Source organism: Ruditapes philippinarum, unplaced genomic scaffold (genome assembly GCF_026571515.1).
Source record: "Ruditapes philippinarum isolate M1 unplaced genomic scaffold, ASM2657151v2 ctg10287_1_1_1_1, whole genome shotgun sequence".
Lineage (NCBI taxonomy): Eukaryota > Metazoa > Mollusca > Bivalvia > Venerida > Veneridae > Ruditapes > Ruditapes philippinarum.
In genome coordinates, this window is record NW_026853457.1 from 29381 (window position 1) to 56756 (window position 27376).

General features: G+C 34.1%; 2 protein-coding genes across 2 annotated transcripts in view; one reads left to right on the top strand and one right to left on the bottom strand.

The window, feature by feature from the left end:
* LOC132736910 (microsomal glutathione S-transferase 2-like) overlaps positions 1-8407 on the bottom strand; it is a 36318-nt gene extending 27911 nt beyond the window's left edge. Inside the window, exon 1 of the mRNA XM_060724123.1 lies at positions 8403-8407. The gene's annotated coding sequence lies outside the window, so the exon portion shown is untranslated. The remainder of the gene's footprint in view (positions 1-8402) is intronic.
* Positions 1-26899, top strand: LOC132736909 (uncharacterized). The gene is made up of 15 exons (XM_060724122.1): positions 1-330; positions 3895-4023; positions 9711-9893; positions 10977-11159; positions 11395-12968; positions 13473-13655; positions 13995-14127; positions 15914-19232; positions 19451-19686; positions 21457-21521; positions 22333-22525; positions 22820-22862; positions 23529-23668; positions 23901-24029; positions 24472-26899. The coding sequence occupies exons 1-15, from the start codon at positions 172-174 to the stop codon at positions 25642-25644; spliced, it is 7842 nt and encodes a 2613-aa protein (XP_060580105.1). The 5' UTR covers positions 1-171; the 3' UTR covers positions 25645-26899.
* Positions 26900-27376: the final 477 nt, after the last annotated feature.

Below are 27376 nucleotides of genomic sequence, written 5' to 3' on the forward strand. Positions count from 1 at the left end.
GAAACGCGACCAAATGCGAAACTACGTCATCAGCGCCATTACGGAAAAGACGAACAGGATGCCTGAAATTAAAGATTTTTTATTGACTATTTATTCATATATATGAGGGTAACATGTCTCGTTTGTGATACTATTTAAAAGCAGATAGCTCAGTACCTACATACAGCAGCAATGGCTTTGTCTAAGGAGGTGGAGAACGATTACAAGGCGTCCTTGATGGATCTGAATTTCAACAGCAAGCCGTTGATCAATATGTTAACGATGGTAGCTGAAGACCACGAACAACACGCGCCAGCGATTGTTAAAGTTATTGAAGACCACCTCAACAAGGTTTAATTTTAGTTTTGAAAGATCTGAATTCGTGATTTTAATCTAATTTCTTTATCAAATTATTCTTTATTTTTCCTTGGTCACGAGGTGTTTGGTGTCACGTGACCAATACACGTCGAGAGGCACCAGGAGGGAAATGTAATATTCAACTTGCACTAATTGTACAGTTTTCATTAATTAAATTTTTTGTAGAATCTCTTGTTAATCTTTGCTATGAAACCTTTCATTAAAATGTGTAAATCAATCTGTTTTTACTCATTTGTATTATATAAATTGACAAAGTAATAAAGTTGAGAAAATTGCTAATTAGTCATTGCACTAGTTAATTGATTAATAAACGCTCACAACCGTTGGTGGTAATGAAGGGTTCAAACATTTTCTGTTTTGGAGAAAAGTATATCTCAGTCCTTATTATTGGACCCAGTTGGATGACTGTTTTTAAAATACAGCCTAACTAGACACACCTAGACAAAGACATACAGTCTAAAATTTCACAATATGTGATGAAGGGGTTCGGTGATGAAGTCCTGTTGACCAGTGTAAAAATACGAAGACCATACTGTACTAATAATATCCAACTTGTCTATATGACAGTTCTCTACAAATTTGAAAACTTAGATCACTAATAAATATTTGTTTATTAAACAATTTTTGGGATGTTTGTGTAAGTTTTCAGGATTGTAGACTGTTGAGATAGACTCATGGTGTCGTATGACCAAAAGATTACTCCATCCCATGGTGCATCATTAGTTATGCCCTCATTAGTTGCTCTGTATTGTTACGAAAACCAACAGGCCTAAAGGAAAAAATTAGTACGAATTTATTGTTAAGTTATTGAAACTTGATGCTTGTTTTCTAAAATTTAAAAAAAGGTAGGGTTTAGCAATAAACCACAAATATTGTATTACTTTTAAATCGAAATTGATACTTTCATCATTTGATGATAAATTTTTACATCAAGTTTTGATACAATTTAGCAACAAATTCCTACTTAACACGTCTATGCCATTGCTGAAGTGAACTGTCTCTAGTGATTATTGTTCGCTAACATGTCGAAACATAATAAGAGTGTAATTAGTTAAAGATAATGATGTGCGTGAATGTTTTTAAAATGATTTAGAATTTCCAAGAGAGAATTTAATTTTTCTATTTATAGTAGAGAAATAAGTCCTGTTGTAACAAATATTTAAAGGATCATTAACCTGAGTAAAATTAGGTTCTGGAAACTAAAATGCCTTTGACTTGAGGTATAGAAGAATGCCGGTACAGAAGGAAAAATCATGAAATGAGACAATACGAAAGTTGAATGTTTAAGTCTACACAGTTAATTGCATTTACCCGAGTAACTGCAAACAAGGTACACAATAGTGTCGATCCTTCCTGGAAGATGAAAAAGACGAAATATAAAATTTATAAATACAAAAAATGCTTAATTAGAAACTGTACAATCCAATTTTTGATAGTGATCTGCCAGTAAATGTACAATATAAGTGACAATTAGTAATGATGCATCGGCAACAATATTTGTAGATTTAAATTGTACATCCCATATGTATAGCCAGTCGGGTGGCAAGCAGATAGACTAAAAAGTTTAGTAACATTAACTTATTTAATTTTGCATATGTTTATTTAGGATTTACACAGTAGTATTTGCATATAACTTCTATCATGCGGTAATTGTATAGTATTATTCTGGACAATTGGGAACAGGGTAAATGCATGTGAAAGTAATTGATGAATTAAGACAAAGTTAAATTGTAAAACTTACTTAATTTAAGAGTTATTCAAATATTTAATTAAGGTGGAACAGCAATTTTAGGAGTAAACAAATATCCTAACTGTATAGTCAAGGACTGAATCATAAATACCCAACTCCCAAGTATCGTTGCAGTCCTACTAAAAAGGAAAATGATAATTTTTTGTCCCAGTATGTAAATCTGACATTTAAGCATGAAGTGTCATGTGGTAGTAATCTTAAGGAATATTCTACTTATATGAATCCAAAGAACTGAACCATATGTATCAGTCATAATATTCCCTCAACTAATATTGGCATCTCAAGTGTATCCTTTATCAATGTTAAGTGTACTTAGTGTATTGTCTTTCAAGTTAGTATTAATACTAAAGGGGCTTTATCTCCCCTATTTAAGCCATAACCCTGCAGTTATGATATTAGCACTGGTATAAAGATAAAAAGTGTAGTGTACATTGGCATTTCCATACATATGTATGTGCTAAGTATTTTGACCACTTAAAGTGACAGCGTCAACGTAACATTTGTTAGACTGCCTAAGTAACAAAAGACATGAAGTTGTCTTCCTGAAAATATAGAATCACATATTAAATTTTCAATCAATTTCAACCAATTTTTGCTTGATCTACACTTAAGGCTGATAAAAATAAATCACCGGGATGACACTTTATCGAAAGAAATTCTTTCAAGGTATAGAAAGAACCAATTAAACAAATATTATAATGACATACTGGGAGCATTATAGAGAAAATGTTTGCTGTAACCAGTAAGTCAAACAGCTGGATTCAAATAATTTTAAAACCGAGGTATTGATTCCAGTTGTTATGCTTGAATTGAAGTAATCAGTTTTGCTGGAATTCGAAGTGAGCATGGATGGCGATGCATAACTGCATAAGAATTATCACTACTATGGTCTTGTCAAAATATGAAAAACCGAACAAGCATATTCTGTAATAGGTGGCGTTTATTGAATGTTTGGCAAACATTAACACAAGATAATGCTTTCTAAGGAATAATGATGGATAGAAATTATACATTATTTTCCAGACTAAGAAAATGATGATAAAATCCAATATATTTATTTGTACATTACAATAATCTTTTTGAAAATGGATGAAAAGGAAGGTGACGGAAAATGGTTAAGTTTTCTTTCCATTTTTAAGCAGATTATTGCATAACTTCTTTCTTTAGATATATTTGATTTTAACATTATTAACTTAATGTCTAGGAAAAGATATCTGCAAGACTAGCAAATCAACTCTTAGATTAATTGATTACATGCATAACAATGATTTTTGACTTTTAAGACAAAAAACCTGGAAGAGGCAGTTTTTTTTTATCTTATTTTGTGTGTGTGTTTTTTTTTGCATAAGGTAAGTTCTTTAGGTAAGTTTTTCTTCATTCAAATGTTAGTAAAGTGATTCAATGGCGTTTTGAAACAGAGTTTCGGTAAGTAAAGTGTCCTGAAAAGGTAATAATTTGCCTAAATTTCAATATTCGATACACATGAATTACACATTTTTGTAGTAGAGCTGTATTGTATGGTAAGTATACAGGTGCTGATAGCCTGTAACATTTTAATGAATATTTTTATTTAATTTGATTAACTATTATGTTTGTCTGTTACACGGCATGTGCTTATCTACAGATTTGTTCCAGTGGATGTGTGTTGTGTACTTATTCAAGAAGTTTGTCATTGGTGGATATTGGGTGACCTGTAGTGGTGGTGGTTGATGGCTGATGGAGTTTCTTAGTGCAGACACATTGACTGTATAAATTTGCATGTGTTAACTCTCTTTTTATATCCACAGTGTAAGCCAGAGGAAAAGTTGCCAGCTCTTTATTTGATGGACTCCATAATGAAGAATTTAGAGAAAACCAGTTATAGGTCACTGTTTGCAAAGAATCTTGTTCAGACTTTCACATCAGTGTTTGAGCAGGTGTGCATTAATTTACTTAACTTAAATAATTATTAAATAATTTCATTACTTAATTAAACACAAGTTTATTTGATGTTTCTGATGAATTTCTGTTCGTGTCTAGAAAGCACAATAAGATATATAGATATGTATATATTAACTTTGTTCATGTATAGAAAATATTTCCTGACGATTTTTACCTGGGCAAGATAAATGATCATTTCAGGACATTTTGCCTAGGATTTACAAATCTACTGAAATATTATCTTGTATACAAAGTTAATATAAAAACATTCAATGAAATTCAGAACAAATCTTTTTGAGGAATACAATACTGTGTCAGTTCTTGGCACATATTTTGTTTTGTGTAAAGTATATTTTCAGCTCTGGATATCTCCGGATACTGCTGTGGGATTTACACCATTCTGGATTATAACATTGGAATATTAACAAACAGACTACTTTGATAAACAGCTGCCAAAGAATAGGATGTTAACAATGGAAGACCAGGATTTCATATATTCCTCAGAGGTGTTGAAAAGACTGTTTGAAGTTGATAATGCTAGAACACTCATATTTGGATTTTATAGTGCTAAATATAATGTGAAACTTTATGAATAAATTGGAATGATCAAATACAGAACATGAGACGATGAACTAAGCAAGCAGTTGTATCTGCTTCACTGTTGTGTTGTGTTGCATGCTGCATCTTTATAAAACAAAAACGAACTGAAAGTAAAACATTAACATTGAACTGGAGTTGAAGGCAGTAACTTTAGAGCCATAAAAGCGCTCTTTATTTAAAACAGATAAATATAATGTACTGTAGTTCTGAAAATTCAAAAAGATTTGTGTATTTTGAGATGAGTTGAATTTATTAACTTGAAGGGTGTACTTCAGACTGGTAAATTTGCTTTTTGATTTAAGCACAGTTGATGTTATGACGTCTGGTTTAAAGTTGTTCAAATGCTTGGAGAAAGTAGATGTGCATTTTGTAAATAACACGAGTATTTATGCTACCAGAAATATTTTGATGGAGCATATAGTTACCAGTTTGTTCTTCCTCCGGACCTTCTGTCGTACTTTCTTATTTTTGTAATACCTCCTCAATTTGGTACCTTAACATGAACTTAATAAGAGCCTTCCATTTTCCAACCAATTTCTTTGATATTTGCAATGTAGACCTGTGTCTTGATTCATTTCAACTCTAGGATGGAACTTGCATTACTTATGTGCCAGGTCATTCTCAGTGCTTGAAAAATAGATTTTTGGTTTTATTGAGCATACTTCAAATGAACCTGTAGCTTTGGATAACATTTTAGATGAAAGAGATAGAAGTCCAGAATAAAAATTGACTTATTAACCTTGAAGAAAATTATTTTTAGTAAGGCGACCTATAATTTTTTTAGGTCAATGTTACAGGGTTAAATGAGAAATTTTGTTATATATTTTTATTTACACATTAAATGTAAGTACCTAGCACTAAGTGCAACTTTTAGGTTGACAGTTGAAGTCAAGGTCACTGCCAGTGCAAAAAATAGATTTTTCTCATAGAACTTAATAAGTTATTCAGTATATTTGTAACTACCAATTAAGGTCATCATACTCCTGGTTAATGTTGGTTAAATTGAGCCTATTTTATGCTTGTCCTTATGTTTAGTCAACTTTGTTAGCTGTGTCAAATATGCATTTGGCTTCATTTATTGGTGTTACTGATATTTTCATACTCTCAAGGATAGATTTTAAAGTATCTTGTGTAGAAATTCCTAGTTTAATTGTGTCTATACTTTCAAGAGAATGCCTTCTCACAGTACTGGATACTCTTGTCTCTATTCTGCTTAATTAATTTGAAACCATGCAAAAAGTAGTCTATAATGTTTGAATTCTAAAAAAAAGCCTGAAATCATTTACATTTGAAAACTTGTCGAGGCCTATTCTACATCTGTACAGTACTTGGTTATGGTTTTGCCAAAAACTTTATATTTACCATTTAACAAGATATTCAAGTGAAACTGATCACATGTCTTCGCAGTTATGATTACAGATCATTTGAAAAGGCCTGGTTTTTACTTTAACTTATACCCCTTTGCAATCTGCGAAACTTCATAAATGACATATCCAAAACACACAATTTATTCATTTGTTACTTCAAAGAAGGCCTAAAGATTATTGTTCAAAGTCATCATATTTGTTTTATAGATCAATGTTCAATGTTTGTAATTTTATTAGCTCACCTGTCACATATAAGTGACAGGGTGAGCTTTTGTGATCGCCTTTTTCGTCCGCCGTCCGTCCGTCGTCCGGTCGTAAACTTTTTACTTTAAATGACATCTCCTCATAAACCCACCGAGCCAAATTTCATCCAAACTTCACAGGAATGTTCCTTTGGTGGTCACCTTTAAAAATTGTTCAAAAGAATTTTAATTCCATGCAGAACTCTGGTTGCCATGGCAACCGAAGAAAAAACTTTAAATATCTTCTTTTAAAATCCAAAGAGTTAGAGCTTAGATATTTGGCATATAACATCTTTCTAGTGAGTGTCTACCAAGTTTGTTCAAATAAAAGCCCTGGGTCAAAAATTGGCCCCGCCCAGGGGGTCATTTGATTTTCCCCTATATGCATATAGTAAAAACTTAAAAATATTCTTTTAAAAGTAACCCAAAGAGCTAGAGCTAAGATATTTAGCATGAAACATCTTCTCATGAGTGTCTACCAAGTTTGTTCAAATAAAAGCCCTGGGGTCAAAATTGGCCCCGCCCCAGGGGGTCATTGATTTTCCCTATATGCATATAGTAAAAACTTAAAAAATCTTCTTTTAAAGAACCCAAAGAGCTAGAGCTAAGATATTTAGCATGAAACATCTTCTTATGAGTGTCTGCCAAGTTTGTTCAAATAAAAGCCCTTGGGTTAAAATTAGCCCTGCCAGGGGGGGAGGTCATTGTTTTTCATTATATATGTATAGTAAAAACTTAACATCATGACACATCTTCTAATGGGTTTCAAATAAAAGCCCTTGGGTTTAAACTGGCCTCGCTCCGGGGGCCTATATACAGGTGAGCGACCTCAGGGCCATCATGGCCCTCTTGTTATTGAATTTTACCGTCTTTAAGTTGCTGAAATTCTTAATTTAGTATGGCAAGTTTTCATCGCGACAACAGCTGAATATTGTGACTAGAAAATTCACTTCTGTCTGCAGGAAAATGAATATTGGACAATGTCCAAGGTTAACTAGTTATTGAATAATTTTAACATTCTTGGTCAAGACTTAAAGATATACTATGCTCATATTTGATATTTGAAAATATTGATAAATGCTGCACAATCTGTTTGTAAATATAGCATAAACATGATTTGACTTCACACTAAGTAGATATGTTGTCACACTATAGGTGGTTACAATATGAATACACTGTGTCATTAAAAAAACTGACATTTTTTTAAGAAAATACCAACTTTACTTGACCTGTAATATGGAATACAGCTTCCCATACATAGTTTATTTATTATATTATACAAATTAGACATATTTAGTAAGAATTTCATAGATTTCAACAAATTTCTTTGATTAAAATGTTTTACTCAAGGATGAGCATAGTATATCTTTAAAGCTTCAACACAACTGTTAATTGAAATATATCCCTTCTGAATTGGTTGAAAATTTCTAGTCAAAGCCTTGTGTGCAAAATCTATTGCCACAACTACTATAGAGATTATTTAAAACCTCGATGTGCGTATTCATAATAGAATTGTCGATAAAATGTAATTGGAGTATTGACTTAAAATTTTATACTGTATGGCTGTCCTTGAGTCATTTGCACCTCACTTCTGTTACAATTCTACAAAGTACAATGAATTCTTTGTGAAGGAGGCACTTTGCTGTAATGGTTCTACTCATAAATAGCCTCATGTCTGAAAGAATGCATGAAGGTATATATGTGTCTTCCATCACATGTAGCGATGACCGTCGTCACATCTACAGATTGTGTCACTTTAAATGAAAATAAACTTAAAGTAAAGTACAATAAATTTAATGATGTTCATACAAAGAACATTGATCTGTTTGTCTCCTTAAACTTGCATCATGTAAATTATTCATGATCGTGAAATACATGAACATGTCATTGGATAAGTTACAGATTCAACATAACCCTTTATGTTCGAGGTTATTTAGTCATGAAGGCACACAGTCTTATCTAACTGCCGTTGAACTCTGTGGATACAAAACATTTTTTTAACACTTATTTTAAAATGAAATTTGTATGTAAGATACCAAAATAGGCTCAGATGTGCATAACCTTTTTTATACTTTTAAATGATTTTTTTGATAGTAAACACATCTGACATTTTTTTACCCGAATTTGATTATCTTTAATTCAATTTTTTTTTCTAATTTCATCTAAGCTGTTGAAATTTGGAGCTGAAAAAATAGTATAAAGATGTATCAGAAAAGGGAAGAAATAAATTATTTGTTGCTATTTATAGTTCATGAACCAGTGTATAGGAATTTTTTTTAGTCATAAACTATTTTATAAGTAAACATCCAGAGAGCTTAAAACAAGCAAGATTCACGTTTTTATGAAAATGTGTAAATGTAATAAAAATGTAAATCAATAGTGTAAATAAATAATTTAGTTTAGATAACTTAAATCCAATGAATTGTGTAAAACTAGTCCCAGGACATAACAAAATAGCCCTTACTCAGTTATTATTGGGTAACATATGGTGATGATAAAAAAATAAATACTTGAGCATTTGAAATATGCATAAGCTGTCAATATTAACACAGTTTTCAAATTCCTGATTTATTCATTCAAAGTTTGATTCTTTAAAACGTGTATAACTGTCCAAAACTATAAGATGACAAAAATTATGATCTTATTATTTTCATCAAAAACCAAAAACAAGCAAAAGAACCCAGGTACCAAATGAAGGAAATTGTTGTTAATTTATTCCTACAAGAACAATTGTCGCAAATTGTTAATCATATATGAACTAAAATTTAGTATGTTTGTAGCTCTTAACATCACGATTGTATTGACGTGAAGTTTGTGCAGCAATTTATTGCTTACAAGAAGAGATTTTAAGTACTCAAGGGAGGTAACAATGTTAAAGATGTATTGAAACATTAAGCACAGTTGTCTTTCTTTGAAATATAAACTTGTGAAAAATAGTTGAATAGGGCAAACTGGTTGGTTAAAATGAAAAGGAAAAATCAATATGAACTTGAGAGCTATTTGTCTACCGTTTAGTGAACTTCACAAAATTTAAATTCAAGCCAAGTAGGCGAAAGAGACATACAAAACTTGATAAATTCCGGTGACCATTTGAAATAAAAAGAATATTTTCTATTATTCTAACTTGGCAAAGATAAAAAATAGGTCAAGACTATTGTACCATCTTTAACTTCATTTCTCATCACAATGCTCATTAACATAATGAACATGTGCCATTTACAAATGTTTTGAACATGGACTAACAGTGCATGGGAAAAAAGCTTTGGCAGTGCTTGTCTCCACAGGACTTGAAACAGAATTTACAAAATCTGAAAAATGTTGAAGTAAAATTTACAAATGCACATCTATTGTTCAAAGAAGGCAGAAGCATTAAAATCAGTCGGAAGTAGATCCTTCTGGACAACCTTGATTGAACAAATAGATTAATTTTTTTCTTAACATGGTGATCAAAATTAATGTTGTCCCTTTTAATAGGTGGATGAAAAAACCAGATCCTCAATGTTTAAACTGAGACAGACCTGGAAAACAATGTTACCCAATGCAACCCTGTATAAAATAGATAAAAAAATCAACAGTCTGTTAGATCCTGCTTGGCCCATCAATGCAAAAGAACCAGAACAGACTAGTATACATGTAAATCCAAGATTTCTTCAAGGGGTGAGTACATAAAATGTCATTTATTATGGTGTTTTTCACTGGACTGTGTTGGTTTTATTTTGTATTGGAACTGCTAAATCATGCTCCCCAAAGGGTGAGCATATAGTCGCCGCTTTGTCCGTCCGTCAGTCAGCTTTCTTGTCCAGGACATAACTGAAACAATAAGGTATCAATATGAAACTTTGTAGGAAGATAGATCTCATTGGATATATGTGCAGTGCACAAGAACCATAACTCTACCTTGCCTAAATTTGGAGCTATTGCCTTTTGTTAATTTTATACTTTGAACTTTGTCCGGGACATAACTCTGAATATATAAATTATATCGACATGAAACTATGTAGGTAGATAGATCTCATTGGGTAGAAGTGCAGTGGAAAGACCAGTTGCTCTGCCTTGGAATTTTTGCACGTTGAACTTTGCATGGGCCATAACTCTGAAACTACAAAAGGTATACTTTTCTGTGTCCGAAACCTATTCGAGGAGCATCACCCGGTTCACCCAGGCTCTTGTTGATTAGTTTGTTAATGAAAATGGTACCACTTCACAAACATTTTATGATAAAACAAAAAAAATAACGACCGGAAACCTTGTCGGTGTTTAATTCAGATTTGAGCTGATAACTGTTAACTTAAAGGATAAAACTGGAAACATATGAGAGCTCCGAGAAAATGCTGTTTACAGGGAATCTGAAATTGTACATGATCAATGCTCTTTCTTAGTTCCTAGAGATGAGGAAGTCATTTCCTTTTGAGTGCTTCAGGTCATTCACTTGTTAAGTTTAAATGAATTGATGTAAATGATGTTAGCTTGATTATATTGGTATCTATAAGATTATTGAAACCCTTGAATTTCATCCAAGGGTCAACCAGTACTTAGCGATAGACCTATAGCTTGCCCCTAACTGGGTTTAAACCCACAAGGGCCAGCAATCCAAAGTGTAAACCACTTTGCCCATGTCACCACTCTTTTGGCATTGTCTTTGAATCACATCTGTTTTCAAATGCCTTGGCTTTAAACCCAATTATAAAATTAATGATATGCTGTGCAAATGGTATAGTTAAGTTATTTATTTACATACAGAAGAGCAGTGAAAGTGAGCATTCATCACCAGAGACTATTGAGGAGCCAACAGATGACCTTGAGGATCAGGAGGCTATAATGAGACGTGAACTTATTGCTAAGCAACAAGAATTGCTCAGTTTAAAACAAGCAAGGCTGGAACTTGAACTTGCAGAAACTGCAGAAAAGCTTAAAAAGAAACAGGTAATTTTTTTAACAACAAAAAAAAGAAGATATATTAAATTGACCCTTGAAACCTAGAGGACTTGTGCACTTGTTTTAATTCACAGTACAGCTTTAATCTGCAAGACATATAAATCTGTACTTGGTATATAAAGAAATAAAGCTGGAATAATGCCACTTGATCTTTACTTTGTTTATTCATATTAAAACCTTTCGACATATAAATCGTGTCTAGAAATGTGATTATATTTTACAGGGTGCTAAGAGTCAGATAGGTGTTGCCACTACAACAAAAGCTACCCCACTTGGTTTACCACTTCCAAGTTTGGAAGAATCATTGCCAGTACCAGAAGCTGCAATTGTATCCAGGGATCCTCGTCCACGTCCAACTGACCCTAGAAGGAGAGATCCACGTCTCCAGAAACAAGTTGTATCCTCTCCGAAAGCATTTCCTACTACAGGGACAGGGCCTGATACAGTTGTTGCTTCATTACCTGGGTATAGTGCATATCAAGGTACAGCTCCTGTGATACCAAGTTCTAGTCAGCCAACATTCCCCCCAACACAGGCTCAGGGACATTACCCTGTAGGTAAGTTACCTGTCAGTCAGATACCACCAGCAGGGATGGTGCCATATAATGGACTGCCTGCCTCTGGTGTTCCATACCCTCCAGCTATGGGTATGCCTCCTAATATGCCAGGACAGTTTAGTGGGGAAGTCTTTGCTCAAGAAGATTGTGCCAAATTTAGTGATGAAAATGATTCTGATTCAAGCTCTAGGTCTAGCTCACAAAGTCGTGATGTTTCTCATTTACCTAAACAGTCAAATATTCGAGACCCACGGTCTCATGTGGAACATAAAAGACATGTTACAGATCCAAGAGTTGAACATAGGCATCAACATGGAAATCATCAACATGGAAATCATAGAAATAGTGATAAATCAATTCATAAATACTCTAGTGAAAAACATACTGCTACAAATATAGAAGCACGTAGGGAAGTGAGAGACCCTAGAATTTCTAGTAGCAGGGAATTACAAGAAAAAAGGAAATCAAAAGAACGCGAAACACATGCTTCTTCTAAACAGTCTCGAGGATTCTCGTCTCAATCACCTCAGAAAAGTAATCATCAGTCATCCAAAAGCAGAAGTTTATCAAAAGAAAAAGAAAGTAAAATAGAATCAAAAGTGAAAGAGACAATAGAGGCTGACAAGAAAAGGAAGGAGGAAGAAAGGAAGAAAAATGAATTAAAAAGAAAGAGTGAAGAAAGACGATCAGATAAATCAAAAGAACAAAGTACTAGAGAAAAGTCTCCTCAGAAATCACCAAAACTATATTCATCCAAAAGCTCAAGCAGTACTGGAGATAGAAAAGGAGACAGAAAGTCTGATGAAGTAAAAGATAAAAAAACAGAGTCCCAAAAAAGTTCAACACATTCCAATAGCAAGAAAGCTCCCAGTAAAGTCGGAGCTAAAAAGGACAAAAATAAGGCTGTTGATGGAAAACATGGTACAAAAAAGTCAAGTTCTGTAGAGTCAATGGACATTGATGAGAGAAGAAAACCAAGTAAAGAAGCTGAAAAAAGAAGTAGTAGTGATGGATCAGATTATGGAAGAATGATTAAAAAACTTAAACTAGAAAAACCTTCAACTGACACTTTGAGAGAAACAACAAGTCACAGTAGTGGTAAAATAAAAGACAATGAGCTTGTTAAAGATGTAGATTTGAAATCAGAAGATATGGACCTAGATTCTGAGCCTATGGATCTTGATACTGAAGTGGATCGTGTCACCGAAGCTGAGGTTCCTAAGATTAATGCTGATATAAGGTAAACCATTTTACAAGTAAAATTTATTGATGATTTAATCCAGAAAATTTTCCCGAAAATTGTTTCAGGATTAAAAAAAAATGTTATTTCTGCTAAATGAAATATGTTTGTTATGATATTGCAAAAGAATCGGCTGGAATTAATTCAGTATTTCATACTTTATCAGTTTATAAAATTGCCACAGGCAGTAAATACAAGCTTTGATGTTGGTAAATACCCATCATATGGGTAGTATCGGTATTAAAACAGAAGTTCCCCGAGTATTATGTGGTAGATTTCAATTGTGTGAAGTTGCCGGTTTGGTCCTGTTCATACCAAAGACCATCATAAAAATGTTGTTAGTAGATTCCTCACTTGATTCTTGCCATGACTGATATAATTTGGAATGTTATGTTGATAAGTCATTAATATATTTTGTTGATAATATTTGCTCACTTTTATTAATATGAAAATTTCAAAATAAAGTAGGTACATTTGACTAAGTCATTGATGTAACATTTTCAGTGATTTATTTGGTGAAGAAGATGAAGATTATCGCCCCTGTGTTCAGAAACAGCAACATCTTCCCCTCAAGTCTCCAAGTAGTAAAGGATGGGATCAGTTCAAGGCTAGTCAACCAGATCAATACGCTTATGATATCGAGCTTAAGAAGCAGCGGCAAGATTCTGTCACTGAAATACAAGCTAGGTAATTCCCCTACTTCTTGCATGTCTTTATACATGCGCAAACTATGTAATTAAACATTCTATATGGTAATGATTCCTAAATTTGGTGTGTAGAATGTTCATGAATATTGAATGTCTATATGAAGAGGTCAATTCTCTTGTGAAAATGAGTGAATTATAGTATTATCAAGTATTTCTTTTGAAAATTTTCCATAAAATTGCTAAATTATATAAATGATAAAGGCTATTAAGTTTTATGAGTGCTGGATATGATTCTGGTGTGTTGGTAAGGTATAATATTGTTAAAAATTGTAGGAATGTTTTCAATTTTCATAACGTGTTGTATTATTAATGTTGCCAGGATCGAGGAAGAGCCAGAAGATGAAGATTTACGGGTACATCAACCAGAATTCTCTAGACAAGTTTCCAGTTCTGAACAAGTTGAAATACCAGAGGAACTGTCCATGAATCAACATGGTGAAATACTGCTCAAAGTAAGAATAGATATCGAAAATATTTTGATTTTTGTTTTTTAGCTCATCTTTGCAAAGAGATTGCTAGGTTGTACATTCAATGATTGTTATTGTACAAAAACTGTAATGTAGCTCATTACATAGAAAACTACAGATATCAACTTGAAACTTGGAATACTTGCTTAACATGACAAGGCAGTTGTAAGACGAGGGATATTATGAAAGCTAAATTTTTTAAGTTATTCTCCTTTTTAGCTCATTCTTTTTTTTCAAAATTACTTATATGATAGAAAATTTTGAAATCTATTCAAAATAATTGTACTTGTTCTTAGCAAACTTATGTCGACAAGGCACATCAGTAGTCAAGAGACATAATTAAGTTATCAGTATTTTTAGAGTTATGTCCCTTTAGCATATTTAAATTGATATATTAGAATGCTTATGATTCTCAAATTGTCTGTATCTCTGACTTCAAGTCATCCTACCCTTCTTTCAAACTTTTGTTATTTTCTTTAATTTGGAGAAGACTATTGATACTGCAGGTCATTTATGCTAACTCTTCAACATTTAATCAGTTACCCATGTAAGTTAACAATTTAGATTGGTTGTTTTTAATGTAACTAAATTTACTGTTACAATGATTTGTACTGTCCTAGGATGATAACTTGAGCCTTTGTTGACATAACAAAGACCAATAACAATGCGAAAAATAGGTTAGACAGATCAATGCCACAACCTATAAAAATGAAAATAAAACTACATGTTATCATATGTCTTGTTAGCGCAGTAGGTAGAGCAACCGTGTCAGTAATGTGTTTTATCCGTACAGGCAGAAGTTCGACTACTGGTACGACACATTTTTTTTACCTCAGAACAGTCAATTGTTCAGAAAACAAGTTTGACCGGTTTTTTCATATACATACATGAATATGAGATCGAATATTTTATTACACTGCGATCAAAAAATACAAAAAGAAAAAAAGAATAGAAATAAAAATAAATAAATATATACTATAAAATATATATTACAAGAAGAAAACAAAAAGGAAAACGAAAAATAAATAAATAATTATAATGATAAAAAACAGAGCAAGAAGAAAAAACTGTGATTATAAAATGGCACTAAGTGGGGTTCGAACCTATGAGTACAAAACACTAAAAGTTACAATAATTTCGATCTACCGACAGAGCCTTAACGGTAATACACAAACAATACTGTAAGAATAATGCTATATAGTATATGTGTTTACTTTTACCATATCGCATAATAATCCAGATAACCCCGTGTACTGTTAAGACCAAATTATCATCCTAGGACAGTACTTGGCTTTATTTGTTGACATATATACATCATTACATGGCCTTTTTAACAGTTAAATCTTAATCCTTGAGTGATCATCTGCTCTGTGTGAATCAACAATAGATTGTTATAATGTGTATTTAATTTTACATGTGTCCACAGTAGGTATCAGTGTTTGGAGATACGCCTTGTGAACTTCAATAGAATATAACCTTGGGGGTGTTTAAGAAATCTGTTCACTCAGTAACATTTTTCAGTTGTAATAGATATTTGAGGAAAAGTTTGTTTTGTGCTTACAATGACATCATAGATGCATATACATGTATGCAGATTATTTTGTCATTGAGATAATAATGGATACAAAATCTGGTAGGAGGAATAAAAATATTTACTCTAGCTATTTATATTTTTTCATGTATTTAGTTTTAATTTGAATTTATTAGACCATTTTGCCATGTGTTAAATGTTCTAGAAATACAGTTAACATTTTAACTTGGACATTTTCAGGCAAACAAGCAACTGAAAGAAGGCCTAATAACACATGAACAGTACCAAGAATTGTTGAAGCAGTTAAAGCAGTTGATGCAAATACAACAACTGCAAGAACTCCAGGAGCAAAACCGTCGTCTCTCTAGTGAGTTACTGTCTCCTGGTGACAAAGTCCCTGATAACAGCCAACTAACTTTGCCATCTCAACAAGCACAGCCTGAACCAGAAATGCCCACTATTGATGCAGTGGTGAGGGAAGTGAGATCTCCAGATAGACCTTTGGATAACTTTAAAATTCCAAAGAAGAATAGGGAAAGAGTTGTAGATGAGGACAGAAGGAAAGAATTAAGCAATTTGTATCCTGAATCACCTCAAGAAGACCGATACAGAGGTCAAGGTCCTTTCAATGGGAGGGAAAATCAAATTAAGATTGAAGGTGAGTTAATTCCACCAAGAGGAGATATTGTGATAAAGAAAGAGCCAAATGAAGATGGACCTTGGAGAGACTTAGATAGAAGACAACCGAGGAATGATGGTAGAAAAGGACCGCCACCTTTTATTAATCCAGATATACCTGGAAATGTTCAAGGGAGATTTGACAGACCTACTGAACACAGAAGTCAAGGAAATGATGAATTCAATAGAAGAGGTCCACCTGATGATAGGAGAGGTCCACCAGATGACAGGAGAGGTCTACCAGATGACAAGAGAGGTCCACCAGATGACAGGAGAGGTCCACCAGATGACAGGAGAGGGCCTCTTGATGACAGGAGAGGTCCACCAGATGACAGGAGAGGTCCGCCAGATGACAGAAGAGGTCCACCAGATGACAGGAGAGGTCCACTTGATGACAGAAGAGGTCCACCAGATGACAGGAGAGGTCCGCCAGATGACAGGAGAGGTCCAGCAGATGACAGGAGAGGTCCACTTGATGACAGAAGAGGTCCACTAGATGACAGGAGAGGTCCACCTGGTGATAGAAGAGGACCACACAGGGATTTCATTGAAAAAAGAAGAGGTGGGATTGATGGTCCGCATGATGACTTTGAAGGTAGAATGCAGACAGACATTGATTACGATAGAGCAGGACCTCATGAAAGATTTGAGGATGCACCAAACGCAAGAGATAGAAGAGGTCCATATAGAGATAATGATGACAGAAGACCTGAACACTGGAAAGAGGAGCATTGGCCGGACAGATTAGGTCCGGAAGAACCACTAGATAAGAGGGGACCCAGATTTAAGGGACCTGGAAGAGATATTGATAGAAGAGGTAGAGATGAAAGGCCTGAATATTTAGAAGGTAGGCCTGATGAAATGCATTTTCCAGATGATGATAATAGAAATTCTGGAGACCCAAGGTGGCGTGATGAAAGAAGACCTGAATTGTGGAGTGATGGTGATTTTGATAACAGGGCACATCCTGGAAGATTTAAAGATGGCAGGAATGTTGGTTACAGAGGGCCAAATGATATTCCCCCTCATGATAGGAGAGGGCCACGTGATGACAGAAGAGGAGGCCCACAAGGTGACAGAAGACATGGTAGAGATGAAGACATGAATGTAAATAGATCTCCAAGTGGTTGGGAAGAAGGTCCACATCCATGGGATGATGAAATGAGGGGACCCCCTCATCACAGGGGACCTGTAGAAGGTCCTTTTGGACGTCCTGGTCCTCCTGAAGAAGGTGCAGAACCTTGGTTTCCTCATGAAAGGAGAGGTGATAGTCCATCAAAAGAACCAAGGAGAGGACCCCCGGGTAAAATGCATCCAAATGAAAGACATTTACCAAAGGATGGTCCACCAAGACATGGCCATAGAGATGATAGGCTAAAAGAAGAATATGATCCAGCTTTTCCTGATAAACCAAAACCACTGATGTCTTTACTTGATGCAATGCCTGTAAGACCTCCACCTGGTCTTAGAAAAAATATGGGTGATCCTCGTATGCAGGGATTTGGACCTAGAGGCCCACCAAGATTTGATGGTCCAAGACCAGATGGCCCACCTAGATTTGATGGTCCTAGACCAGATGGCCCACCAAGATTTGATGGTCCAAGAATGGAGGGTCCGCCAAGATTTGATGGTCCAAGAATGGAGGGTCCTCCAAGATTTGATGGTCCAAGAATGGAGGGTCCTCCAAATAATAGAACATCCAGGCCTTTACAGCCTCAATCTGACTCGTATATTGACAAATTTGGTGATGCTAGGTTTAGATGCTTTGATGAAATGGGTCCTATTGTAAGTGAAGAAGTTATTATTGGCAAGAGAAATTTTGAAATAAAACTAGGTGCACCCCCAAGAAAAGTACCCTGGAATAAAGACTTTATTCAGGTATTTGCTGATCCAGCTAAAAGAGGGATAGTGATAGATGATAATCTGATGTACAAGTTTGGAGAAAGAGTAAAAGATGTAACAATCAGAGGAAGGAAGGAGAAATTGTTTTATCATGGTCGACCAATAAATCTGTGGATAGACGGTCAACTTTATGAAGTGAGAGTAGATGCCCCTCCAAAAAATATCAATATCAACGGAAAAGTTCATAAGGTACAAATTGATGGTAGAGATATGATGATTCTAATAGATAAGGAAGAGAAAGGGAGATTTGGTGGAGAGCCTAGGTTTGTGTTTATAGATGAAGTGAGAATGGAATTACGGTTTGACCCTCCACCAAGACATATACTTATTGATGGCAACCGATGTGAGCTGAAGCTGAACATGATGCAACCTTGTGTAAATATCAAAGGAATCGATCATGGAATTAGATTTGACGGTCCACCTCGTGATGTTTTCATCAATGGTAAATTGTACCAGATCTTCACTGACCATGCTGTGAAACTGAGGGTTGGTAACAGATATCATTATGTAGCTTTGGGTGGTCCTTGCCACGAAATTATTGTAGATGGAAAATGGTTTGAAATGAAGTTTAATGAAGCGCCAAAAGAGATCAATGTAGGCAACCAAGTGTTGATGGTACAGTTACCAGGGTCTCCACCAGAGGTCAAGATATTACCAGAAATTGCTCAAGAACCAAGGCCAATACCTCCTGGTATGCCACTTCCCATGCGACCTGGTATGCCAGGACCAGGACCTGGACCAATGGGATTTGTCGGACCAAGAGGACCCATGGGTTTTGGAGGTCCACAGGGACCAAACATGCCTTTGCCTGGTTTAGGACCTCAAGGTATGCCAGGACCTATGCAGCCTCCAGGTGGTCCTTTACCACCACCCTTTGGACCTCCAATGCCCCAGCCAATGAATATACCTCAGAGTTCTGCACCTGTCATGACAATGCCTGGTGCACCTGTTATTCCTGGAATTGGTCCCCCAGTTACAGGTAAGATATTTCATTTACCTTTAAGATTAAAAACAGACATTTTTATTTTTACAAGGAAGTGTGGCATGTCATTTTTCTTATATCTTTAAATAAAACAACTTTATAAATTGCAGGGAATACATGTTTTTTATTAATACATTTACAGTTTCATTTAACTATTCTTGAAGTGAGATTTGCATAATTTCTTTCAGTTTAGATGTTTGTTTTGTGTTCTCTAGGTACTCCAGCACCCCAGTCCAGTGTTCCAAATGTGTTAGCAAATTTGTTCCCCCCAGCTGTATCAACAACAAGTGCTCCGACAGCCCCTATAGATATTAACAGTCTGTTTGCCAAGTTAATCAACACGGGTATCATTAAAAAGGATACAGATCCGAAACCAGAACCCCCTGCCAAGACATCTACGAGTAAACCAGAACTTGTTAAACCTCAGGAATATATTGTACCACAGAAAAAGGTACTTAATTTATTAATTTCTTAACCTGTGCATGATTTACTGCCAAATCAATTTGTATGTCTAAAACGGAAAAACACATTTGATTCCAAATTAACAATTATATATACTGCATACTATATATTTTTTATTTTTATGCCACCGCAGCATCTGCGATGCGGTGGCATATAGCGATTCACCTGTGTGTGTGTGTGTTTGTTTGTGTGTGTGTGTGTGTTATATAGATTATATAGTGAACTTAAAAAATCTTCTTGTGAAAAACCAGTAGTCCAATTTCAACCAAACTTGGCAGGATTGATCCTTGGGTGAAGGGCTTCCAAAGTTGTTCAAAGAATTTCATTCCATGCAGAAATCTGGTTGCCATGGCAACCAAAAGGAATTATAAGAACAAATTTAAAAAATCTTCTTGTAAAGACCCAAAAGGCCTAGAGCTTAGATATTTTGCATAAGGCATTGTCTGGTAGACCTCTACCAAGATTGTTCAAATTATAGCCCTGGGGTCAAAATCGGCCCCGCCCCGGGGTCATTGATTTTCACTATATGTACATATAGTAAAAACTTAAAATACCTTATTGTAAAGACCCAAATAGCCTAGAGCTTAGATATTTTGCATAAGGCATTGTCTGGTAGACCTCTACCAAGATTGTTCAAATTATAGCCCTGGGGTCAAAATAGGCCCCGCCCCGGGTCATTGTTATATAGATTATATAGTGAACGTAAAAAATCTTCTTGTTAAAAACCAATAGTCCAATTTCAACCAAACTTGGCAGGATTGATCCTTGGGTGAAGGGCTTCCAAAGTTGTTCAAAGAATTTCATTCCATGCAGAAATCTGGTTGCCATGGCAACCAAAAGGAATTATAAGAATAAATTTAAAAAATCTTCTTGTAAAGACCCAAAAGGCCTAGAGCTTAGATATTTTGCATAAGGCATTGTCTGGTAGACCTCTACCAAGATTGTTCAAATTATAGCCCTGGGGTCAAAATCGGCCCTGCCCCGGGGTCATTGATTTTCACTATATGTACATATAGTAAAAACTTAAAATACCTTATTGTAAAGACCCAAATAGCCTAGAGCTTAGATATTTTGCATAAGGCATTGCCTGGTAGACCTCTACCAAGATTGTTCAAATTATAGCCCTAGGGTCAAAATCGGCCCCGCCCCGGGGGTCATTGATTTTCACTATATGTACATATAGTAAAAACTTTAAATACCTACTTGTAAAGACCCAAAAGGCCTAGAGCATAAGGCATTGTGTTGTAGACCTCTACCCAGATTGTTCAAATTATAGCCCTGGGGTCAAAATCGGCCCTGCCCCGGGGGTCATTGGTTTTCGTTATATGTATATAGTTAAAACTTTAAAAAAATTTCTTCTAGCAATTGACAAATGCTAGAGGTTAGATATTTTGCATGAAACATTGTGTAGTGAACCTCTAGCAAGATTGTTCAAATTATAGCCCTGGGGTCAAAATTGCCCCCGCCCCGGGGGTCATTGATTTTCAATATATACATACAGTAAAAAATAAAAAAATCTTATTGTCTGTAGGTACAAGGTACAAGGCTTCAAAAACTTGAAATACCTTCTTGTAAATGCCCAAAAGGCCTAGAGCTTAGGTATTAATGCGGTGGCATAGCATTTTTCTCAAATGCAATCTTGTTTTGTTTTGCAAATTTGAATATTGGTTTGTATTGTGAAAGCTAGAAATGATGAATTCTTTGTTTTTTTACTTGAAAGGAACTGTTATCAGCTTACTGATATGTTATTATGTTACAGAAACCAGAAGAGAAATTTGAAGATATACCAGACATGACAGAGATGAATACGGTTGAAATGAAGAGGTATGTAATCTTATTTTCATGTTTCATTTTCCATACTTCAAATGAGAAAAAAATATAGTTTACCTAAAAGATAATATTTTAGCTCCAGTAGAGCTGTTCTTGTGACCAACTTGGTTGTATTTGTCTCATTAACCTGTTTGGTTAACTTTTTTGGTTAAGGTTACTTAATTTACCTATATACTAATATCACAATTACATTAAAACTTATATACAGATGCACCAATATGAGTACTGCTTGTCGCACTGATTTTCAGGTCAAAATGTCAGTCACTGGTATTTGTGATAGCTCAACATAATACTGGTAATTTAATCAAAGTTCAGTTTGCTATCCTGCACTGAGAAAAGTGGAGTGTGCTGCTCCTTGGACAGTTCATGCTCAATTTTTTTCATAAAAGTGTTGCATTATAAGGATATGAAAATGATTAAATTCTTTATTCAGACAGCTACTGTTACAACATCTTGCCTATTATTCAGTATAATCTGGGGAATAATACAGATTGTAACTACTTTTAATGTAAAAACTGACGGAGGGTGTAATCTTTGTATAATGAGAAACAAACAAGCTTTAATTGACCTTAATTAGAAAAAAGTTGATTTCTGTCTTTATTTGACATCAGTTGGAAAAAGGCGATTTTGGTGATATTATTATTGAAAAATATGTCTGACAATCAGTTTAAGATGACCATTGACATAAAATCAATTTATAATTTATTCAAAGTTAATATTTCAAAACATAGCAATGCTCACATAATTTTTAGATCAGAATATTTGTATGGTTTATTAACTATTATGTTTTTTTATCCCATTTTAGCTTACCAGTTGGAATGATACAACGTTTATACTCCGGTGTACAGTGTACTTCATGTGGGGAGAGGTTTATATTGAAAGATGGTGAGAAAGAAGCAAAATACCGCCAACATTTAGACTGGCACTTCAGGCAGAACAGAAGGGGTAAAACTGACATGAAATTAAGCAGTTGTAGGAAGTGGTACTATGGCATTGATGTAAGTTTGAAACTTTTGATTGAATTTGATAATAGACTTATCTGTAATTAAAATGTGATGTTACAATCTGCAGCTGTTATGTTCATATCAAACAAATAATTACACAGTCTACATTTTTCAGACTCAAATTTATCTTTAACACTTTCAAACTCCATGCAGTGTATAAAACTCTAATAAAATTTATTAAATTTTCTTTACATGAACTAAATACTTAATTCCAATATTGTATGGAACAGCATTATACATTATTTAAGTTTTAAAAGGCTAGTTAAAGTATTTGTTTGTTTATCATAGGATTGGATACAGTATGAAGAAGTTATTGATTCAGATGAAACTGGTATGTTATAATAAATAATTTGATATTTTGTAAAATGCCTTAAATTTAATTTATTGTAAAGTATATGCAGTCAGGTAGGAAAACACACAGTATCAGTGAGCACTATACAACCGGAGAGCATTGACAAATCTATAAGGAAAAGTCAAAACTGTTACTACCATCTGATACTTTGGCCCCTACAAAATCCACTAGAGTACATGTCCATGCTCCCACATTTCTTAAGATATCTGTGAAATGATGTGATAGCAGATTAATTTGTACTAATCTCCGTTACTGCATATATCATGTTTCACAGACATACAGTAAAAAGTTGATACTTAGGCTGGTAAAAGTCAAAAATAGTTATATAAAGTATCTAATCTTTGCTTGGTGCCATTGTCTGGCTGTCATTTACCATTTTATGACATCAAGACCGCATGGTATGTCCATCCGAGAGACAGACACCTTAATCACAAAATCACCAATCCCTATTAGGTATATTAGTTTCACAGTTTTCTCAAGTTATAATCAAATAAAAGTTCAGAACTACCTGGTGTTTGATTTGTGGTGTTCTTCCCTTTATTAATAAATTCAATTCAAATTTGTATAAGGTTAAATCATTCCAGGTATTCTTGAATAACCATTGATCTTTTTCATAGAAATTTATAGTTTGTAATGTGATTGCAGGTAAAAGCAACTTCTTTGAGCAGCAACAACAACCTGTTGATGTTACCCAGACCAACACCCAGAATCCTCTATCACTTATTGTACCCGAGGGTGTCTCTGTCATCAGGTGTCCCCCGGCAACAGGCAATGATAGTGAAGATGTAAGTTCATCTTTCTACCTCTAGAAAATCTTGCATTCTTCTTTTTCATTAAGGACATTGTTTAGACTTGTTAACAAATCCTAAGTTTTATTTACTAAATAAGTAATTTAGTATTTTTTATTTGTTTCAAGGGAAGTATTTTATGTATTAATATCTAAAGCTTTCAATTATAGTAGATCTAAATGAAAAAGTTAAATGGAATGTGAAATACAGTTAATAAGTTATGTTTCAGATGTGCAATATATGTATGGAAGTGTTTGAGCAGTATTGGAATGAGGAGTTGGAGGAATGGCATCTCAGGGATGCAATTAAAGTCAATAACAAAACATACCATCCTATATGCTACGAAGATCATACAGATGTAAATATTACCATAGTTACAATACAAAATATCCCATCCTTGTTAATTAACATTCAGTCAATTGTTTAGTTTTTCTATGTAAAGTTATCAACCTCACTTCCGGATTTTGTAGAAGACTTCAAATTATGATGATAACTAAATTGGGAATGGCAGTTGCCTACTTATTTTGATGTATTTGGGTTAAAGTTGTTGTTGTTTTTATCAACAGAAATTAATTATATGCTTACCATATGGTGATGAAACATTCACAAAGGCAATCCCTAATATAAAGTTTTTGGGAAAGAAAACAAGGAATGAAAATTATGTATGAAATTTTATTGGAGGAAGTTTTACAAATAATTTGATGAGTTTCTGTTAACATTCCTTTTGCCTTATTGACTACTTTATTACTAGTACATGACTATTTTACAGCCTATAATGCAAGTTAATATGTGTTTTTTAGGTGTCTGAAGGAACGCCAAGTCCATCAGTTCTAAGTGTAGGGGAACCAACTTACTTATCAAGGAAGTCCCTCACATATGATGAAGCTTCACAGGATGGTCACCATGCTTCATTTGAGGAAGAGAGAAAAATTTCAACTGATACGCCAGAACCAATGGACACTGAGGTGAATAAGAGTGAACCAGAGAGTGTTAGCATAAAGACAGAACCCCAAGATGACATTATAGTTCCTGTTACAATAAAGCAGGAACCAGAGGTTTTGAAAGAACAAGAACCCGAATTAATTAAAGAAGCCGATATAAAAGAGGAACCAGATCTCATAAAGGAGCCAGAAATAAAGGAGGAACCAGCAGTGGAAAATTTGCCAAGTGTTCAGAATGACAGTTTATTAGATAAAACGAATTCTATTCCTGGAATTAAAACAGAACCACCTGAAATTCAGGTACTTGAAAGTGACACAGATATTCCCTCACAATCAAATGTTGAAACGACTGATTTTGTTGATAATGATGAAAAAGAAGAAGAAAGTAATAAACCTGCTGAGGTTCCTGAACAGTTGGTAGAAATACCAATGGAAACCACTAGTTCTCTAGCTGTTCCACAGTTGATAGAAATACCAATGGAGACCACTAGTTCACCAGTGGTAGAAACACCAATGGAGACCACTAGTTCACTAGCAGTAGAAACACCAATGGAGCCCACTAGTTCACCAGCGGTAGAAACACCAATGGAGCCCACTAGTTCTCCAGCTATTCCAGATACTGTTGTTCTAGATACTGTTGTAGCAGAGGAATCTGAAATTAAAGCTTCAGCACAGTCTGTAAATCTGGAAGCTGAGACTATAGAATCTAGTGAAAACACTTGTTTAAAACCTGAAGAAATGGCAAAAGATACAGAAGCTGATTCTGAGCTGGAAACAGAATCAAATTCCCAGTCTACAACAAATTTTGAAATATCTACCTCAGGTATACATGTTAATACAGGTTTATCTTTGCCTAGTGATCCGACTTGTAGTGAGACACAACATTCACCTACATACTCTAAACTGAGCAAAATTAAACTTGTTATTCAACAGGAGTCTCCTGAAATTACTCCTGAAGTTTTCGAAATAGGATCAAATGCAAGTACACCAACTCAAGATGAACTTCCTAGTCCCCCAGGAGATTACTCCTGACAGTGTACACACTCAAAGTTTTAAGGGTACTCAAATACATTAACAATGTCATTTTACATACATGTATTATTATTGATGATCCTTTTTTTTGGAAATTAATCAACAGTTATTGAATAATGGCACGTTTTAATTTGAATCATATAAGTGATCAACTTCAGAAGATATTATTTGTTTATGTAAAAATCAAAATGTTTTATTTTTGATGAAAATAAATTAAAAGTGCACAGATTATGAAAATATAGAATAATACGAATGCTTATGTTTCTAGTATCGTAAGTAACATCATTAAATTTGGAATAATTTGACACATTACATGAAACATTGATTGATTTTAACCTGTATTCATAAGCAACATTTACTTGGTTTATGTTATTTTTGTAGGTTATTAGTTGCATTTGTTACTTTGTGGTACTGCTGTTTTGTAAAACCATAATGAGATATGTTTATTTGTGTAATAGAGTACTTGTTTTAGTTTGAATTTGAAAAGATCATTTCATTAAATGTAATATAATAATTATATATATTTCATAGAAATTCATACAGTGAGGACTTGTGCTAGATATTTATTTTTTACATTTTGTAAATATTCTGGTTCAAAGAACATGTATATAGTAAATATAATTTTGTAAAGTTTGTCAAAAAAATAAGAGTGGTATCATTGGTATGATACTGGTCCTTGGTATGTTTTTATCTGTCATAATTGTATCAATTCAATTTTGTTAATATTACAAATCGGGTGCATGTGCCTCAGTGTTTACAGGGAAACATTGTTGGCTCTATAAGTGCTTTTTTTACTATCACTATTAAAGTTAATTATCATTAGAGTATTAGTTAGCTATTTCTATAAGTATATTCTGTTATTTTTATTATGTTAGTAAAGCCGATTGAGAACAGGGGTTTCTCATGATTGTTTTTTATTTGGAACCTAAAAGATTATTCGATTTTGCTTTGTTTGTCAAAGATGTGTTCTTGTAGTATATTTAGTATTTTCAGATATCAGAATTTCAGGTATATTTATTTAACAATCTGAAATTACTAATTTATCAACTGGAAAAAGTAAAAAAAAAGGATTATATTAAGTAAATACTTCATTGATTTTTCATCATCACCAAACCACTTTTTAATGTCTTACTTAGTATATAGTATGATTTTTATAATTGTTTTCTAACTGAAAGATGAACATTTGCTATGTGATATTGTTGCAATGTTGATATAACATTATTGTATATTATACAATAAATGTTGAAAGATGAAATGTGTTAATTTTTCTTTATTATTTTTATTAATCACACAATTACAGTTATGGAATAGTTATGAAATGGCAAGATATCAATGAGCTGTTTACATAGTAAGGATTTTCATATGGTACTAATACATGCAAGTCTGTAGAGATGTTCATATAATATTTCCTTGGCTAACCAATGCTGTGGTAGTACAAAGTTATGGATTTATAACAATTGATTCTTGTGTTTGAGGCAAGCAATCTCGGTTACACACCTTAACCACTAGGTTACCACAGGTAATCTCAGTTACACACCTTAACCACTAGGTTACCACAGGTAATCTCAGTTACACACCTTAACCACTCGGTTACCACAGGTAATCTCAGTTACACACCGTAACCACTCGGTTACCACAGGTAATCTCAGTTACACACAGTAACAACTAGGTAACCACTAGTAGTCTGGGATACACACCTTAACCACTAGGTAACCACTAGTAGTCTTGGATA